Source organism: Ranitomeya imitator, chromosome 10, assembly GCF_032444005.1.
Source record: "Ranitomeya imitator isolate aRanImi1 chromosome 10, aRanImi1.pri, whole genome shotgun sequence".
Lineage (NCBI taxonomy): Eukaryota > Metazoa > Chordata > Amphibia > Anura > Dendrobatidae > Ranitomeya > Ranitomeya imitator.
Window position 1 is genome coordinate 2,492,359 of NC_091291.1, and position 19,434 is coordinate 2,511,792.

The 19,434-nt window shown below is 53.9% G+C and overlaps 2 protein-coding genes and 1 pseudogene across 12 annotated transcripts in view; 2 read left to right on the plus strand and 1 right to left on the minus strand.

Moving 5' to 3' along the window:
* Nucleotides 1-464, plus strand: part of USP48 (ubiquitin specific peptidase 48) — a 38,158-nt gene extending 37,694 nt beyond the window's left edge. For both annotated transcript variants that reach the window (XM_069742134.1, XM_069742135.1), the window contains 2 exons: nt 45-71; nt 220-464. In XM_069742134.1, coding sequence (XP_069598235.1) covers nt 45-71; nt 220-242 — 50 coding nt within the window. In that variant the 3' untranslated portion in view covers nt 243-464. The remainder of the gene's footprint in view (nt 1-44; nt 72-219) is intronic.
* A 6,879-nt stretch (nt 465-7,343) lies between these two features.
* Nucleotides 7,344-12,219, plus strand: LOC138651569 (uncharacterized; annotated as a pseudogene).
* A 463-nt stretch (nt 12,220-12,682) lies between these two features.
* Nucleotides 12,683-19,434, minus strand: part of RAP1GAP (RAP1 GTPase activating protein) — a 135,837-nt gene continuing 129,085 nt past the window's right edge. For 6 of the 10 annotated variants that reach the window (XM_069741644.1, XM_069741646.1, XM_069741648.1 and 3 more), the window contains 6 exons: nt 17,847-17,956; nt 17,636-17,770; nt 17,437-17,557; nt 17,245-17,356; nt 14,213-14,319; nt 12,683-14,138 (listed from right to left, as the gene is read on the minus strand). In XM_069741644.1, the coding sequence (XP_069597745.1) occupies nt 14,130-14,138; nt 14,213-14,319; nt 17,245-17,356; nt 17,437-17,557; nt 17,636-17,770; nt 17,847-17,956 (594 nt within the window). In that variant the 3' untranslated portion in view covers nt 12,683-14,129. The remainder of the gene's footprint in view (nt 14,139-14,212; nt 14,320-17,244; nt 17,357-17,436; nt 17,558-17,635; nt 17,771-17,846; nt 17,957-19,434) is intronic. The other 4 variants (XR_011315491.1, XR_011315490.1, XR_011315492.1 and 1 more) reach the window with 2 other exon arrangements.

Sequence of the window (19,434 nt, forward strand, 5' to 3'; positions counted from 1 at the left end):
CGCCTTGTCCGACCTTCCCTGATTTCTGCTCTTCTCTCTTGCAGTTTGTTTACCAGAAGAAGGATTTAAAGGTGAGGTGTCTGGTGTCACGGGGATTGCAATGTTGGGGGTTGTCCTCTCCATGCTTCTGTTGCCCATGGCAGCCCTGTGTAGTCAGCTTGTAGGTGGTAGAGCTGCGGCAGCGGCACAGTGTGTCAGTGACTCTCCCTCTGGTTGCAGGTACGGGGCTCCTGGGACACTAGCTCCGGTGATGGGGTCTTCCGGGGGCCGCGGTGCCTCCACCTCCGACCGTTGCCTTACTCTGCAGATTGCACTGACGCCTGCACAGGACGGACTCTACTTTGTACATAGACGGCGCTGTGTATCTAGTATGTGACTTGTTTACACTGGGGCCTCCATGCTGACGGGCTCCGAGTCTCCTCTATGGCTGCTTGTCTCACATTAAAAGCCGACTGATCTGCTAATCCACAGCCTCCGTGTCCTGATATGGGGTGGCAGCCTCCACAGCAGCACAGAGTATGTCAGGAGAGGAGTGCTGCCCTGCAGGAAAGTCACCGAGGGGGAGGAGCAGCACAGAGTATGTCAGGAGAGGAGTGCTGCCCTGCAGGAAAGTCACCGAGGGGGAGGAGCAGCACAGAGTATGTCAGGAGAGGAGTGCTGCCCTGCAGGAAAGTCACCGAGGGGAAGGAGCAGCACAGAGTATGTCAGGAGAGGACTGCTGCCCTGCAGGAAAGTCACCGAGGGGGAGGAGCAGCACAGAGTATGTCAGGAGAGGAGTGCTGCCCTGCAGGAAAGTCACTGAGGGGGAGGAGCAGCACAGAATATGTCAGGAGAGGAGTGCTGCCCTGCAGGAAAGTCACCAAGGGGGAGGAGCAGCACAGAGTATGACAGGAGAGGAGTGCTGCCCTGCAGGAAAGTCACCGAGGGGGAGGAGCAGCACAGAATATGTCAGGAGAGGAGTGCTGCCCTGCAGGAAAGTCACCGAGGGGGAGGAGCAGCACAGAATATGTCAGGAGAGGAGTGCTGCCCTGCAGGAAAGTCACCGAGGGGGAGGAGCAGCACAGAGTATGTCAGGAGAGGAGTGCTGCCCTGCAGGAAAGTCACCAAGGGGGAGGAGCAGCACAGAGTATGTCAGGAGAGGAGTGCTGCCCTGCAGGAAAGTCACCAAGGGGGAGGAGCAGCACAGAGTATGTCAGGAGAGGAGTGCTGCCCTGCAGGAAAGTCACCGAGGGGGAGGAGCAGCACAGAATATGTCAGGAGAGGAGTGCTGCCCTGCAGGAAAGTCACCGAGGGGGAGGAGCAGCACAGAGTATGTCAGGAGAGGAGTGCTGCCCTGCAGGAAAGTCACTGAGGGGGAGGAGCAGCACAGAATATGTCAGGAGAGGACTGCTGCCCTGCAGGAAAGTCACTGAGGGGGAGGAGCAGCACAGAGTATGTCAGGAGAGGAGTGCTGCCCTGCAGGAAAGTCACTGAGGGGGAGGAGCAGCACAGAATATGTCAGGAGAGGACTGCTGCCCTGCAGGAAAGTCACCAAGGGGGAGGAGCAGCACAGAATATGTCAGGAGAGGACTGCTGCCCTGCAGGAAAGTCACCGAGGGGGAGGAGCAGCACAGAGTATGTCAGGAGAGGAGTGCTGCCCTGCAGGAAAGTCACCGAGGGGGAGGAGCAGCACAGAGTATGTCAGGAGAGGAGTGCTGCCCTGCAGGAAAGTCACCGAGGGGGAGGAGCAGCACAGAGTATGTCAGGAGAGGAGTGCTGCCCTGCAGGAAAGTCACCGAGGGGGAGGAGCAGCACAGAATATGTCAGGAGAGGAGTGCTGCCCTGCAGGATAGTCACCGAGGGGGAGGAGCAGCACAGAGTATGTCAGGAGAGGAGTGCTGCCCTGCAGGAAAGTCACCAAGGGGGAGGAGCAGCACAGAGTGTGTCAGGAGAGGAGTGCTGCCCTGCAGGAAAGTCACCGAGGGGGAGGAGCAGCACAGAGTATGTCAGGAGAGGAGTGCTGCCCTGCAGGAAAGTCACTGAGGGGGAGGAGCAGCACAGAGTATGTCAGGAGAGGAGTGCTGCCCTGCAGGAAAGTCACCGAGGGGGAGGAGCAGCACAGAGTATGTCAGGAGAGGAGTGCTGCCCTGCAGGATAGTCACCGAGGGGGAGGAGCAGCACAGAGTATGTCAGGAGAGGAGTGCTGCCCTGCAGGAAAGTCACCGAGGGGGAGGAGCAGCACAGAGTATGTCAGGAGAGGAGTGCTGCCCTGCAGGAAAGTCACCGAGGGGGAGGAGCAGCACAGAGTATGTCAGGAGAGGACTGCTGCCCTGCAGGATAGTCACCGAGGGGGAGGAGCAGCACAGAGTATGTCAGGAGAGGAGTGCTGCCCTGCAGGAAAGTCACCGAGGGGGAGGAGCAGCACAGAGTATGTCAGGAGAGGAGTGCTGCCCTGCAGGAAAGTCACCGAGGGGGAGGAGCAGCACAGAGTATGTCAGGAGAGGAGTGCTGCCCTGCAGGAAAGTCACCGAGGGGGAGGAGCAGCACAGAGTATGTCAGGAGAGGAGTGCTGCCCTGCAGGAAAGTCACCGAGGGGGAGGAGCAGCACAGAGTATGTCAGGAGAGGAGTGCTGCCCTGCAGGAAAGTCACCGAGGGGGAGGAGCAGCACAGAGTATGTCAGGAGAGGAGTGCTGCCCTGCAGGAAAGTCACCGAGGGGGAGGAGCAGCACAGAGTATGTCAGGAGAGGACTGCTGCCCTGCAGGATAGTCACCGAGGGGGAGGAGCAGCACAGAGTATGTCAGGAGAGGAGTGCTGCCCTGCAGGAAAGTCACCGAGGGGGAGGAGCAGCACAGAGTATGTCAGGAGAGGAGTGCTGCCCTGCAGGAAAGTCACCGAGGGGGAGGAGCAGCACAGAGTATGTCAGGAGAGGAGTGCTGCCCTGCAGGAAAGTCACTGAGGGGGAGGAGCAGCACAGAGTATGTCAGGAGAGGAGTGCTGCCCTGCAGGAAAGTCACCGAGGGGGAGGAGCAGCACAGAGTATGTCAGGAGAGGAGTGCTGCCCTGCAGGAAAGTCACCGAGGGGGAGGAGCAGCACAGAGTATGTCAGGAGAGGAGTGCTGCCCTGCAGGAAAGTCACCGAGGGGAAGGAGCAGCACAGAGTATGTCAGGAGAGGAGTGCTGCCCTGCAGGAAAGTCACCGAGGGGAAGGAGCAGCACAGAGTATGTCAGGAGAGGAGTGCTGCCCTGCAGGAAAGTCACCGAGGGGGAGGAGCAGCACAGAGTATGTCAGGAGAGGACTGCTGCCCTGCAGGATAGTCACCGAGGGGGAGGAGCAGCACAGAGTATGTCAGGAGAGGACTGCTGCCCTGCAGGATAGTCACCGAGGGGGAGGAGCAGCACAGAGTATGTCAGGAGAGGAGTGCTGCCCTGCAGGAAAGTCACCGAGGGGGAGGAGCAGCACAGAGTATGTCAGGAGAGGACTGCTGCCCTGCAGGATAGTCACCGAGGGGGAGGAGCAGCACAGAGTATGTCAGGAGAGGACTGCTGCCCTGCAGGATAGTCACCGAGGGGGAGGAGCAGCACAGAGTATGTCAGGAGAGGAGTGCTGCCCTGCAGGAAAGTCACCGAGGGGGAGGAGCAGCACAGAGTATGTCAGGAGAGGACTGCTGCCCTGCAGGATAGTCACCGAGGGGGAGGAGCAGCACAGAGTATGTCAGGAGAGGAGTGCTGCCCTGCAGGAAAGTCACCGAGGGGGAGGAGCAGCACAGAGTATGTCAGGAGAGGAGTGCTGCCCTGCAGGAAAGTCACCGAGGGGGAGGAGCAGCACAGAGTATGTCAGGAGAGGAGTGCTGCCCTGCAGGAAAGTCACTGAGGGGGAGGAGCAGCACAGAGTATGTCAGGAGAGGAGTGCTGCCCTGCAGGAAAGTCACCGAGGGGGAGGAGCAGCACAGAGTATGTCAGGAGAGGACTGCTGCCCTGCAGGAAAGTCACCGAGGGGGAGGAGCAGCACAGAGTATGTCAGGAGAGGACTGCTGCCCTGCAGGATAGTCACCGAGGGGGAGGAGCAGCACAGAGTATGTCAGGAGAGGAGTGCTGCCCTGCAGGAAAGTCACCGAGGGGGAGGAGCAGCACAGAGTATGTCAGGAGAGGAGTGCTGCCCTGCAGGAAAGTCACCGAGGGGAAGGAGCAGCACAGAGTATGTCAGGAGAGGAGTGCTGCCCTGCAGGAAAGTCACCGAGGGGAAGGAGCAGCACAGAGTATGTCAGGAGAGGAGTGCTGCCCTGCAGGAAAGTCACCGAGGGGGAGGAGCAGCACAGAGTATGTCAGGAGAGGACTGCTGCCCTGCAGGATAGTCACCGAGGGGGAGGAGCAGCACAGAGTATGTCAGGAGAGGACTGCTGCCCTGCAGGATAGTCACCGAGGGGGAGGAGCAGCACAGAGTATGTCAGGAGAGGAGTGCTGCCCTGCAGGAAAGTCACCGAGGGGGAGGAGCAGCACAGAGTATGTCAGGAGAGGACTGCTGCCCTGCAGGAAAGTCACCGAGGGGGAGGAGCAGCACAGAGTATGTCAGGAGAGGACTGCTGCCCTGCAGGAAAGTCACTGAGGGGGAGGAGCAGCACAGAGTATGTCAGGAGAGGAGTGCTGCCCTGCAGGAAAGTCACCGAGGGGGAGGAGCAGCACAGAGTATGTCAGGAGAGGAGTGCTGCCCTGCAGGAAAGTCACCGAGGGGAAGGAGCAGCACAGAGTATGTCAGGAGAGGAGTGCTGCCCTGCAGGATAGTCACCGAGGGGGAGGAACAGCACTGAGTATGTCAGAAGAGTGCTGCCCTGCAGGAAAGTCACCGAGGGGGAGGAGCAGCACAGAGTATGTCTGGAGAGGACTGCTGCCCTGCAGGAAAGTCACCGAGGGGGAGGAGCAGCACAGAGTATGTCTGGAGAGGAGTGCTGCCCTGCAGGAAAGTCACCGAGGGGGAGGAGCAGCACAGAGTATGTCTGGAGAGGAGTGCTGCCCTGCAGGAAAGTCACCGAGGGGGAGGAACAGGAGGCACAGAGAAATGTCCCAGAGAATGACGTCTTCATGCTCGGGGGTGGGCTGTGTCCACTGCACATGGAAAGGGGTCCAGCATCACTGCTGGTGGAACTAGACCCGAAATCCGGGATCACAAGAAAGAAGCGGAGTGTACAGATGAGACGCCGTCCCGAGAGCGATCGTCCTGGTGAGTGCAGCGCATGGCCTAACATAGGTGCTGCAGTAATGCAGGTGTGCGGATTGTGCCGCTATAACCTGGGCGTCTTCAGTGCATAATACCGTATTTTTAGTACTATTAGATGTACTTTTTTTTTCCAAAATGTCAAGTCCGGTTCTTCTTCTCCTTGGCCCAGGTAAGACGCTTCTGGCATTGTCTCTTGGTCATGAGTGGCCGGACACAAGGAATGCGACACTTGTAGCCCATGTCCTGGAGACGTCTGTGTGTGGTGAAGCAATGACTCCAGCAGCAGTCCGCTCCTTGTCAATCTCCCCCACATTATTGAATGGCCTTTTCTTAACAATCCATTCCAGGCTGCGGTTATCCCGGTTGCTTGTGCACCTCTTTCTACATTTTTTCCTTCCACTCCACTCTCCATTAATATTCTTGGATACAGCACTATGTGCACAGCTGGCTGCATAAGTGTGGTGGAATATGTGTGTATATATATCTATATGTGTGTAGTGACATCTGTCTAGGGTTATATGTGTGACTAGTGATAATGTAACATCTGTCCTGAAGGAAAGTCACACCTAGGTGTTAATGGGTATGGTCACGGATCCCTTCTCTGTGGTGTCACTTATTCGTCACGTGCCTGCTCTCACACGTGACTTGGGGTTGTGCCTGCAAGGGTTAATCTATCTCCCCACTCTCAGTCCAGTATTAAACCTCTGTCCTATGCTGTAATGGGAGCATAAATCACGCACCGACACAGGCCACACACCCGCTCATACGCGCTGCCACCACTCATCGAATACACAGGCGATGAGTCCTGGAACTAATAATACTAATAAAAATGTCTATCGCTCTTTAGAACATTCAAGGTTCAACTTGTCAAAGTTTTATACTTTAATAGCAAAAAGTTCAATTCTTACAATAAGAAAAAGGTATAAAAATATGGTAATAAAAAGATTTACAACTTATGCAAACAATGGCAAAATAAACAGGAGAAAACTTACAGAAATTTTCTAACTGGTAGTCAGCTTTCTGCTCCCCGAGTGGGGGTGAATGGAGTTGGAACACATCAGCTTGTCAGGCTGCCCTCACATGTGAACACAATTCTCTGTCTTCAGAGAAGACAATTTAGCATCTCCCCTCCAAGACCTCAGAGGTGTCAAGTGTTCCTTTGTTCTTGGCCTCAGCCGGACCTCCTGGTGAGATTTGGAGACAGAATCTCTACTATTCCCAAGGAAGTACCTATTAACACCTAGGTGCGACTTGCCTTCAGGACAGATGTTACATTATCACCAGTCACACATATAACCCTAAACACATGTCCCTACACACAGGTACTTCCTTGGGACTAGTAGAAATTGTCTCCATACCTCACCAGGAGTTCTAGCTAGGGCCAAGAAGGTAACATTTGGCACCTCCTAGTGCTTGGAGGAGAGATATTAATTGCGGCCTCAGGGTTAGCAATTCCTGGGAACCATCTCACAAGTGTCTCCAGAGGAAAATAATATAGATTCATTAGTAGAGCGGTCGTGCCCAATCAAACAGACCGCAATTATGATATTAACCTGGGGGGCGGTCTAGAAACCTGACCTCAAACCAACGTTATAAATTTAGGCTGCAGACAGAGAATTGTGCTCACATGATGGGGGCAGCCTGAGAAGCTGGTGTGATCCAATCTACATTTGTCCTAACCTCAGGGAGCAGAAAGCAAACTACCAGTTAGATGATTTCTGTAAGTTTTCTCCTGTTTATTTTATACTGTTTTGCATAAGTTGTATGTCTTTTTATTATATTTTTATACCTTTTTCTTATTGTAAGCATTGAACCTTTTGTTATTAAAGTATAAAACTTTAACAAGTTGAACCTTGAGTGTTCTAAAAGAATCCATAGCCTAAGGTGTGTGAGCCTTATGAGTGATAGACATTATTAGTATTGTTAGTTCCGGGACCCATCGCCAGTGTGTTCGGTAAGTGGTGGCAGCGTGTATGAGCGGGTGTGTGGCCTGGGTCGGTGTGTGATTTATGCTCCCATTACAGCATAGGACAGAGGTTGAATGCTGGACTGAGTGGGGAGATAGATTAACCCTTGCAGGCACAACCCCCAGTCACGTGTGAGCAGGCACGTGACGAATAAGTGACACCACGGAGAAGGGATCCGTGACAATTGGTGGCGAGCTGTGGGATAGAATTATTTCTATTAGAGCATTAGTGCATGGTTTAAGCAATTATTCCCTGTACTAAAGAATTGGTATCCTTGCGAGGAGTGCACCAGTTCTTCAAGGTTCAACTCAGTGCTTACTTAGACATACTTGCAGTTTCCCCTCCCCGTTTTTCTTTTCTATCTTTTATTTGGCAAAGGCTGTTTATCGATATGGCAGCCCAGTACAAGAAGCAGAGCAAAGAGGCTCTGACCGACCTCTGTGAGCAGAGAGGAATAGAGACAGCCGACAGATCCAGGGAGCTGCTGATACGCGTCTTGGTCGAGCAGGACATAGAGCAAAGTGCTGGAACGTCTGGGCAAGGAGAGATCCCACCTCAGAGACCCAGCAATGCCAGCTCTTGCACCGGAGATGCCTGATGGAAATGCCAGTGCTGAGGAGCCTATGGACTGTACTTTGCAAATGGACTTACAACGCCTTGGAACAAGTGATCCCAATCTGCACATGCAGCTAATTCTACAGTACCGACAGGCTGCAGACCGACATGCTGAGAGAGAGGCTGCAGAACGCCAGGACCGTGCCGAGAGAGAGGCTGCAGAACGCCGGGAGGAGAGAGGCTGCAGAACGCCGGAAGAACAGAGCGTTCCAGCTTCAGATGGCTCAACTAGAGCAGGGTATCAGTCCTCAGCTAACCCCCTCCCAGGACATAACTCCAAGGAGGCCACGTCTGGAAAACTTCCCTGTGATGGAGAAGGATACGGACTTAGATACTTTCCTGCGGGGATTTGAAGAAACCTGCAGGCAGTACCATCTACCCCGTGAACAGTGGGCACAGTACCTAACCCCAGGGTTGAGAGGCAAAGCCCTGGAAGTTTTGCTGGCCTCCCACCAGAGCTAGATGGGAACTATGAGGCCATAAGAGGCCCTGATCAGGAAATACAGCCTGACACCAGAAGTGTATCGTAGAAAGTTCCGGAACCTACAACGTGGATCAACTGACAGCTATGCGGATGTTGTGAGCACCTTGAGGACCACGTTCCACCAATGGATTAGGGGACTTTCTGCTAACAGTTTTGAGGACTTAACAGATCTTATGGTCAAGGATCAATTTCTTCACATGTGCCCCACGGATGTACGACAATTTGTGTGTGATCGGGAGCCACAAACTGCGGATCAGGCTGCAAGGATTGCGGACTGCTATGTGGCTAACAGGATGCATGAGGTGCGGAAGCCATCGGGATTCAGCTGGAGGGGAGGTAAGCCAAACGGGGACCCTTCTCCCTTTGCCGGCCGATCACCAGTGCTGTCCAAGCCCACCTCCTATGGGGCCCCGGGAAATAGACATTCTCTAGGTGATGCACGCCGGTGCTTCTCCTGCAACAAAGTGGGACATGTTAGCGCTGTCTGCCCTGATAGGGAGAAACGCCCAACTACCACCACAAAGCCGTCTGTGCCCCCACCGTCCGTCCTCTTTGTAGCCGGCTCTGATGCGAGGGCTAATGAGAACTGTCAATCTGTCACTGTTGGCAATAAAGTCACCATTGGTCTCAGAGACACTGGGGCAGAGGTGACCCTGGTGCGTCCAGCCATGATGACCCCTGCCGATATACCAGGAAAGACTATGTCTATCACCGGGATTGGAGGGGTCAGCCCTGCCGTGCCTATGGCCCGTGTGTACCTGGACTGGGGAGCAGGGAAAGGACTGAGAGAAGTGGGAGTATCAGAGGCTATTCCCACCAATGTGCTGCTAGGCACGGACCTGGGGAGGATGGTGTCCCACTATGTTCCTCCCTTGCAAGTAAATGATACAGAGAAGGTGGAAGAAAGTGACCCACCTGAGATCCCGTGCGAGGAGGGAAAATGTCCCAATGCACAGGACTGTAATTATGTGGCAGCTGTGACCCGGAGTCAGGCTGCGGCTCAGACTCAGGCCCAGAGATTAGAGGATGAGTCTCAGACAGAACTGCCAGGACAGGAGGCCCATACTGTGGTCCCAGAGCCTCCATACATGGCAGACCCACCACGGTCCCTGATAACAGACACTGAAGACTCATCTTCAGACCAGGGCCTGGCAGTCACACTAGGCCGGGGCCTGCAGGCTGACCGTCAGCGCTTCCAGGAGGCCCATACTGTGGTCCCGGAGCCTCCATACATGGCTGACCCATCAAGGTCCCTGATAACAGACACTGAAGACTCAGCTTCAGACCAGGGCCTGGCAGTCACACTAGGCCGGGGCCTGCAGGCTGACCGTCAGAGCTTCCAGGAGGCCCATACTGTGGTCCCGGAGCCTCCATACATGGCAGACCCACCAAGGTCCCTGATAACAGACACTGAAGACTCCGCTTCTGACCAGAGCCTGGCAGTCACACTAGGCCGGGGCCTGCAGGCTGACAGTCAGAGCTTCCAGGAGGCACATACTGTGGTCCCGGAGCCTCCATACATGGCAGACCCACCAAGGTCCCTGATAACAGACACTGAAGACTCCGATTCAGACTAGGGCCTGGCAGTCACACTAGGCCAGGGCCTGCAGGCTGACCGTCAGAGCTTCCAGGAGGCCCTGCAGACAGATGTCAGTCTAGAGGAGCTCAGATGTCTTGCAGACCGACCCCCTGCTGCTTCTGACAAAGAGAGAGTATACTGGGACCAGGGCAGACTGTATACAGAGGCTATCCACACGGATACTACAGAATCTTGGGACTATGAACGGCGGCTGATCGTCCCTTATCCATTTAGGGAACAATTATTGAGAATTGCCCATGAAATTCCTTTGGCCGGACACCTTGGAATACAAAAGACTAAAGCTCGCCTGACACATAACTTCTATTGGCCCAAGATGGGGACAGATATTGCCAATTACTGCCGATCGTGTGTAGTTTGTCAGAGAGTTGGAAAGTCCGGGAATAGACAGAAAGCTCCATTGATACCACTGCCTGTGATCGATGAACCTTTCCAGCGAGTGGCTGTGGATATCATAGGGCCACTGGCAATCCCTAGCAGCTCTGGCAAATAGTACATCCTCACAGTGGTGGACTATGCTACACGATACCCGGAAGCTGCGGCACTATCCTCCATCCGAGCAGACAAAGTGGCGGATGCTTTACTGACTTTGTTCTCTCGTGTGGGTTTCCCCAGGGAAATGTTGACCGATCAGGGAACCCAGTTCATGTCTGATCTGATGGAAAGCCTCTGTGAAAGAATACAAGTACAGCATGTTGTGGCCAGCGCCTATCATCCCCAAACCAACGGACTCTGCGAGAGTTTTAATGGAACATTAAAGCAAATGCTCAAAATGCTGGTGGAGACTGAAGGGAGAGACTGGGAGCGGTACCTCCCCATCTGCTGTTTGCCTACAGAGAGGTACCCCAGGCGTCTACTGGATTCTCCCCCTTTGAACTGGTTTATGGGAGGAGGGTCAGGGGGCCACTTGATTTGATTAAGGACTGTTGGGAGGACGACCCCAGAACTACTGGAGTCTCAGTGGTCGAATATGTACTGCGGCTCAGAGAGAGAATGCAAAAACTGAGCAACCTGACCCATAAGAACGTGACCCAGGCCCAAACCAACCAGAAGGTCTGGTACGACCGTAATGCCAGACTGAGGGCCTACGAGGAAGGGCAGGAGGTTTGGGTGTTGGTCCCTATGTTACAGAATAAATTACAGGCTGCATGGGAGGGACCATATACTGTACATAAGCGGCTGAATTATGTTAATTATGTGGTGACACTAGATGAGCATGCAAAGCGTCAGAAAGTGTTTCATGTGAATATGTTGAAGGCTCATCATGGCAGGGAGGCCTGTGTCCTACCTGTCTGTAGCCGGCCTGAAGAGGGGGAGGCTGATCTGTTATTAGATGTGGGGCCGGGACTCAGTACATGGAGTCCCTGGAGTCAGCAGAGTTTAACCCTGAGCTATCCCACAGTCAGAGGTCTGAGCTGATGGGGGCGCTCAGCGAGTTCACCGAAGTCTTCACAGGGGAGCCTGGGAGGACACATGTGGACACTGGTACTAATCCCCCAGTACGGCATATCGTGTGTCAGCAGAGGTGAAGGCACACATGAGGGAACAGGTAGAGGAGATGCTGAAACTCAAGGTGATACAAAAATCCCAGAGTGCCTGGGCCTCGCCTGTAGTTCTTGTCCCAAAAAACGACCGTACTACCCGGTTCTGTGTAGACTGCAGGAAATTAAATGTACTGACTACATGTGAGGTCTACCCCATGCCAAGGATAGATGAGCTACAACCATACCTCTATGGGCACAACTTCACCGTGATCACAGATCATAACCCACTGAGTTGGCTCAGCCGAGTAGTTGGGGATAATGGGAAATTGCTTAGATGGAGTTTGATACTTCAGCAATATGATTTCACAATTCAGCACAAGAAGGGAGTCGATCATGGCAATGCTGATGGCCTTTCTCGCCAAGACGGGGCAGAACCAGATATGTGCTCGGGAGCTGACATGTAAGTCAACACCCATGCACGTTCATAAGGAGGGAGGTGTGGTGGAATATGTGTGTGTGTGTATATATATATCTATATGTGTGTTGTGACATATGTCTAGGGTTATATGTGCGACTAGTGATAATGTAACATCTGTCCTGAAGGCAAGTCGCACCTAGGTGTTAATAGGTACTTCCTTGGGACTAGTAGAAATTGTCTCCATATCTCACCAGGAGGTCTAGCTTGTGCCAAGCAGAAGGTAACATTTGGCACCTCCTAGGTCTTGGAGGGGAGGTGCTAATTGCAGCCTGAGGGAAGTTCTCCTGTTTATTGTGACACGGTTTTGCATACTTGTATGTCTTTATTTCCATATTTTTGTACCTTTTTCTTACGGTAAGCACTGTACTTTCTGTATTAAAGCATACAACTTTAACAGTTGAATCTTGTATGTTCTAAACAATCCATAGCCTTATGAGTGGTAGACAGTATTAGTAATAGTCTGGGACTTATCGCCCGTGTGTTCGGTGAGTGGTGGCAGCGTGTATGAGCAGGTGTGTGGCCTGGGTCGGTGTGTGACTTAGAATAGTGAGTGCAGCTCTGGAGGATGAGACAGTGTGAGGCCATGCTTTACCTGCAGCACCCCCTCTTGTCAGTTGCAGTGTTTGGCATTACACCTCAGATCATCTCATCTTCTGTGCCCCCAATATAAGCAGCCCTTCCCCCACTGCACACATAGGAATAGCCGCCAGAACCCTGGTCCCTGCGCTCGTCTTCTCTTGTCCTGGTGCTGACCCGACTGGGCTGATGTACGAGCCCTGGGTGTCTTACCTCGGGAATTGTGCTCCTAGAGCAGCGGCTGAGGTGACGCTTGGGGGTCTTCTCTCATTTTATTTTTTACATCAATAATAAATAATTTCTATTTATTCTTTACACAGAAACAATTAAACAATGAGACGTTAACTCTGAATGGAAAAATAGTATTTATCCCCCTGTTGCGGCCGGAGCCCACCAAAGACCAGGGAATGTCAGAGCCAGAGGAGGCCTGAGACCAAGGAACACCCCCCAGTAGGCCTGAGACCATGGAATACCCCCCACCAGAGCCGGAGAAGGCCTTAGACCAGAGAACTCCCCCTGCCCAAGCCTGAGGCAGCCGGAGACCAGGGAACACCCCCCACCAGAGCCGGAGGAGGCCTGAGACCAGAGAACTCCCCCTGTCCTAGCCTGAGGCAGCTGGAGACCAGGGAGCGCCCTCCACCAGAGTCGGAGGAGGCCCGAGACCAGGGAACGCACCCCTGTAGTCCTGAGACCAGGGAACGCCCCCTGCCCGAGCCTGAGGCAGCTGGAGACCAGGGAACGCCCCCTGCCCGAGCCTGAGGCAGCTGGAGACCAGGGAACGCCCCCTGCCCGAGCCTGAGGCAGCTGGAGACCAGGGAACGCCCTCCATCAGAGCAGGAGCAGTCCGGAGACCAGGGAGTGCCCCCACCAGAGTGAGGAGGGCCGAGACCAGAGAACTCTCCATGCCGGAGCCTGAGGCAGCTGGAGACCAGGGAACGCCCCCCACCAGAGCTGGAGGAGGCCTGAGACCAGGAAACGCCCCCACCGGAGACAGCCTGAGACGAGAGAACTCCCCCTGCCGAAGCCTGAGGCGACAAGAGACCAGGGAGCATCCCTGCCTGAGGTGAGGCGGAGGAGGCCTGACACCAGGGAACGCCAGAGCCTGAGATCAGGGAGCGTCCTTGCCGGAGTCAGAACAAGAAGCTGCCATGGCTGGAGATCAGGGGGTGCTGCAGTCTCGACACACGGCTCCACGGGACGCTGCTACGTAGATGCAGCAGCCATCAATTATCTCAGCTGGACAGCTGCAGTTACACTGATGGGAGGATGAGAGTTGTAGTGCAGCACTGTCGCTGCAGAGCTGGTGATGGCCGCCACCCGAGTTGAGAACACACAGGACAACACGGGCCAGGCCGCGGACGATGCATAGAGGGGGCACAGTAACCCCTGTCCAGTACGGAGACTAGACTGGGCCACATCCAAGGCGCCAGGTTCAGGGCACCATGTGTAGGACGGTCCCCCACCTCCCCATTCTCTGCGTCTTCATACTGCCAGGGGAGGGGCGGCTGCAGGAAACGAGTCGGTGGAAGGAGCCGGTCAGTCGCGGCAGCGTTGGTGCAAGTCGCTCAGTTTCCGCTGTCTGTGCCACTGATGGGGGAGGGGACAGGAAACAAGATGCAGTAGTCTGGAGATTTCAGCTCCACAGGTCTGACGGGCAGTAGCTGAGAGGTGGACACCCAGCGTCCGTGGAGGAGTAGTGACTAGGGGTCCGCACCTTCCATCACTGAGGTTGGTGCTAGCAGCGCTGGGGGGAGAAGCAAACACACGGTCAGTGCACAGGAGGCGGAGCCGGTCGTCAGATGTCGCTACAGCTCTTACCTGATTGGTTGCACTTGGGTCGGTTTCTTCCAGCTCAATTTTAATCTCTGGGTATGTGGGGTCTGCACTTCGCCTCCGACCATCGGGGTGTGGGGAACGCGGGAAACCTGCACAGAGCACAACAGTTACACAGATGGCGCACACAAGGGGCTGGACAATCCCTTTACACAATGGTCACCCTGACAGGGCTCGGGGTGACCACTGCACAGGCATATAATACCTGCCGTACCGCAGCCTGCTCCTCCCCCTGCGCAGGCGTATAGTACCTGCCGTACAGCAGCCTGCTCCTCCCCCTGCGCAGGCGTATAGTACTTGCCGTACAGCAGCCTGCTCCTCCCCCTGCACAGGCGTATAGTACCTGCCGTACAGCAGTCTGCTCCTCCCCTGTGGTGAAATGTTTGTGTGTGTGTGTATATATATATATGTATATATATATATCTATATATTATATGTGTTTATATATGCAATGGACTATGTATAGACTTATTGTGTTACTGACAATAATGTAACATCTGTCTTGAAAGCTGCAGGTCGCACCCAGGTGTTAATATGTATTTTCCTTAGACAAGTAGACTTCTGTCTCCAATCTCACCAGGGGGACCTGCTGGAAGCCAAGAAGGGAATATTTGACACCACCTCTCTTGGAAGAGAGATGTCAATTATGGTCTGATAGTATCTCTGTGAGAACTCTTACACACCAGGGGCTGGTCTAGAAACCTGACCTCCAGACCAAAGCTATAAATTAGGGCTGTATACAGAGACATGTGTTCACATAATGGGGGCGGCCGAGCTGGTGTGATCCAATCTACATTCACCCCCCATCACGGAGCAGAAAGCAACTACCAGTTAGATAATTTCTGTAACTTTTCTCCTGTTATTTTATACTGTTTTGCATAAGTCGTATGTCTTCTTTTTATCATATTTTTAGACATTTTTCTTACTGTAACTTGCACTGAATCTTTTTGTATTAAAGTATAAAACTTTAACAAGTTGAACCTTAAGGGTATGTGTACAGGGTGCAGATTTTGCTGCGGATCCGCAGCGGTTTTTCATGCGTTTACAGTACCATGTAAACCTATGGAAAACAAAATCCGCAGTGTACATGCTGCGGAAAAAAACACGTGGAAATGCCACGGTTTACATTTCGCAGCATGTCAATTCTGTGCGGATTCCGCTGCGGTTTACACCTGCTCAATAGTAATCCACAGGTGTAAAACTGCAGGTGGAATCCGCACAAAGAATTGACATGCTGCGAAATGTAAACCGCTGCGGTAATTCCTCAGTGAATCCGCAGTGCGGTTAACCTGCGGATTTACAAAAACAGGTGCGGAAAAATCCGCAGACATCCCACCTACGTGTGCACATACCCTGAATGTTCTAATGAATCCATAGCCTAAGGTATGTGAGACTTATGAGTGGTAGACATTATTATTAATATTTCCGGGACTCATCGCCCGTGTGTTCGGTGAGTGGTGGCAGTGTGTATGAGCGGGTGTGTGGCCTGGGTCAGTGTGTGATTTATGCTCCCATTACAGCATAGGACAGAGGTTGAATGGTGGACTGAGAGTGGGGAGATAGATTAACCCTTGCAGGCACAACCCCAAGTCGCGTGTGAGACCAGGCACGTGACGAATAAGTGACACCACGGAGTAAGGGATCTGTGACATCCCCCATGCACAGGTGTATAGTACCTGCGCTACAGCAGCCTGCTCGTTCCCCATGCACAGGTGTATAGTACCTGCGCTACAGCAGCCTGCTCGTTCCCCATGCACAGGTGTATAGTACCTGCGCTACAGCAGCCTGCTCCTCCCCGTGCGGAGACCTATAGTATCTGCCGTACAGCAGCCTGCTCCTCCCCCTGCGGAGGCCTATACTACCTGCCATACAGCAGCCTGCTCCTCCCCGTGCGGAGGCCTATAGTACCTGCCCTACAGCAGCCTGCTCCTCCCCCATGCACAGGTGTATAGTACCTGCCGTACAGCAGCCTACTCCTCCCCCTGCGGAGGCCTATACTACCTGCCGTACAGCAGCCTGCTGCTCCCCCTGCGGAGGCCTATACTACCTGCCGTACAGCAGCCTGCTCCTCCCCGTGCGGAGGCCTATAGTACCTGCCGTACAGCAGCCTGCTCCTCCCCCTGCGGAGGCCTATAGTATCTGCCGTACAGCAGCCTGCTCCTCCCCCTGCGGAGGCCTATACTACCTGCCGTACAGCAGCCTGCTCCTCCCCGTGCGGAGGCCTATAGTACCTGCCGTACAGCAGCCTGCTCCTCCCCCATGTACAGGTGTATAGTACCTGCCGTACAGCAGCCTGCTCCTCCCCCATGCACAGGCGTATAGTACCTGCTGTACAGCAGCCTGCTCCTCCCTCTTCGGAGGCCCATACTACCTGCCGTACAGCAGCCTGCTCCTCCCCCTGCGGAGGCCCATAGTACCTGCCGTACAGCAGCCTGCTCCTCCCCCTGCGGAGGCCCATAGTACCTGCCGTACAGCAGCCTGCTCCTCCCCCTGCGGAGGCCCATAGTACCTGCCGTACAGCAGCCTGCTCCTCCCCCTGCGGAGGCCTATAGTACCTGCCGTACAGCAGCCTGCTCCTCCCCGTGCGGAGGCGTATAGTACCTGCCGTACAGCAGCCTGCTCCTCCCCCATGCACAGGTGTATAGTACCTGCCGTACAGCAGCCTACTCCTCCCCCTGCGGAGGCCTATAGTACCTGCCGTACAGCAGCCTGCTGCTCCCCCTGCGGAGGCCTATAGTACCTGCCGTACAGCAGCCTGCTCCTCCCCCTGCGGAGGCCTATAGTACCTGCCGTACAGCAGCCTGCTCCTCCACCTGCGGAGGCCTATAGTATTTGCCGTACAGCAGCCTGCTCCTCCCCCATGCACAGGCGTATAGTATCTGCCGTACAGCAGCCTGCTCCTCCCCCATGCACAGGCGTATAGTACCTGCCGTACAGCAGCCTGCTCCTCCCCCTGCGGAGGCCTATACTACCTGCCGTACAGCAGACTACTCCTATAACAGGACGGGTTCTGGCACCTGGTGCGCTCCCTCCGCTGGCGGTGCTCACACTGCTCGCACTGTCTTCCAGCCATGTGCTGTATATGAGGGAGTCACGCTGGTGAGGAGTGTTCGCGGAGGAGACGCTGTCCTGCGAGAGAAGACAGCGCGGCATTAGTGTACACCGTCACCGCGCCTGTACCCCACCTCCACCACCAGAGGCGCGGTTACCATGCCGGGGTCGTCCTCGTCCAGGAGTTCGCTTTCCTCCACCACGCTGGCAAAGCTGCTGGCGCTGGACGATGAGCGGGAGAAATCCCTGTGGGCTTCCGGTGTAGACCCCGAATCCATCCTGAGACACAGAAGATGAGTGTAAGGGGCTGCTCGCCCAGGGGCCACACGTGCAGGGTCCCCACATCAGGACATGTACCTGTTCTTTGTGGTGGGCAGCTCTGGAGAGCTGTGATTGGACGAGTTATCAGATTTTGGCTCCTGGGAGGCGGTGCCGCTGTCCGGGGTCTTCAGGGGGCCGTCCGGAGTCTTCAGGGGACCAGTCGGACTTTCTCTAAAATACATGTAAATAATACTGAAAATGTACTTCAAGTAAGTACACCCCCGTCCACCGTGGCAGAGCCGCTCACCGCTTCTCCTGCACCTCCTGGATGTTCTCGATGCCGATGGCGCTGCTCCGCCGGGAGCTGAAGGGTCCGGACTTCTTCCTGGTCGGACTTTTCCCGGGAACAATTAGAGACTGGAAAAGATCAGCTTGTGGTTAAACTGCAGCCGCCCAACCCCCCACAGTTCGGCCGCTTCCCCCCATACTGTGGCTGCGATCTCCCCATCCCCCACACTGCGGCCATGTCTCCCCCTCATCCCTCGCACTGCGGCCACGTCCCCCCCATAAGGAAAACATGATATGGATATCCCCCCGCTGTCACCAATCTGTGACAGAGCTCACACCGTCACAGCTCTATGGCGCCCCTCTCAGGTCAGTCAGGGAATTGCACCTAGGATAAGTAGTCGCAAGAGAGGTTATCGGGGCACTCTGCAGTGAGGGCGGTGTATATATCACCAGGCTGGGAATATATATATTTGGAACAGCATCAAACACTACCTTACAAAACATGCAAAGCTCTCCCAACCAGCAAGCCAATGGTCACCAAAGGTAGATTCATGAAAAGGAAAGCAGCACATATATATATATATACACATATATATATATATGTGTGTGTAGGGACATATGTCTAGGGTTATATGTGTGACTAGTGATAATGTAACATCTGTCCTGAAGGCAAGTCGCACCTAGGTGTTAATAGGTACTTCCTTGGGACTAGTAGAAATTGTGTCTCCATATCCCACCAGGAGGTCTGGCTAAGGCCAAGAACAAAGGAACACTTGACACCTCTGAGGTCTTGGAGGGGAGATGCTAAATTGCGGCCTGAGGTAATCTATCCCCGAGAACCTTTCCACAAGAGAAAATAATATATTCATTGAGGGCGCGGCCGTGGCCCAATCAAACAGACCGCAATTATGATATTAACCTGAGGGGTCGGTCTAGAAACCTGACCTCAGACCAAAGTTATAAATTTAGGCTGCAGACAGAGAATTGTGTTCACTTGAGGGCAGCCTGAGAAGCTGATGTGTTCCACCAACTCTATTCACCCCCCTCAGGGAGCAGAAAGCAGACTACAAGTTAGATGATTTCTGTAAGTTTTCTCCTGTTTATTTTGACACGGTTTTGCATAAGTTGTATGTCTTTTTATTATCATATTTTTATACCTTTTTCTTATTGTAAGCATTGAACTTTTTGCTATTAAAGTATAAAACTTTAACAAGTTGAATCTTGAATGTTCTAAAAAATCCATAGCCTAGAGGTGTGCGAGCCTTATGAGTGATAGACATATTTTTATTAGTATTATTGTTAGTTCCGGGACTCATCGCCCGTGTATTCAATGAGTGGTGGCAGCGCGTATGAGCGTGTGTGTGGCCTGGGTCGGTGTGTGATTTATGCTCCCATTACAGAATAGGACAGAGGTTGAATGCTGGACTGAGAGTAGGGAGATAGATTAACCCTTGCAGGCACAACCCCAAGTCATGTGTGAGCAGGCACATGACGAATAAGTGACACCACAGAGAAGGGATCTGTGACAATTGGTGGCAGCGGTGGGATACCTAGAATAAGCCCCTGCTGTAAACTAAGAGGTCCATAGACTGTTGTGTTTTTTTTTT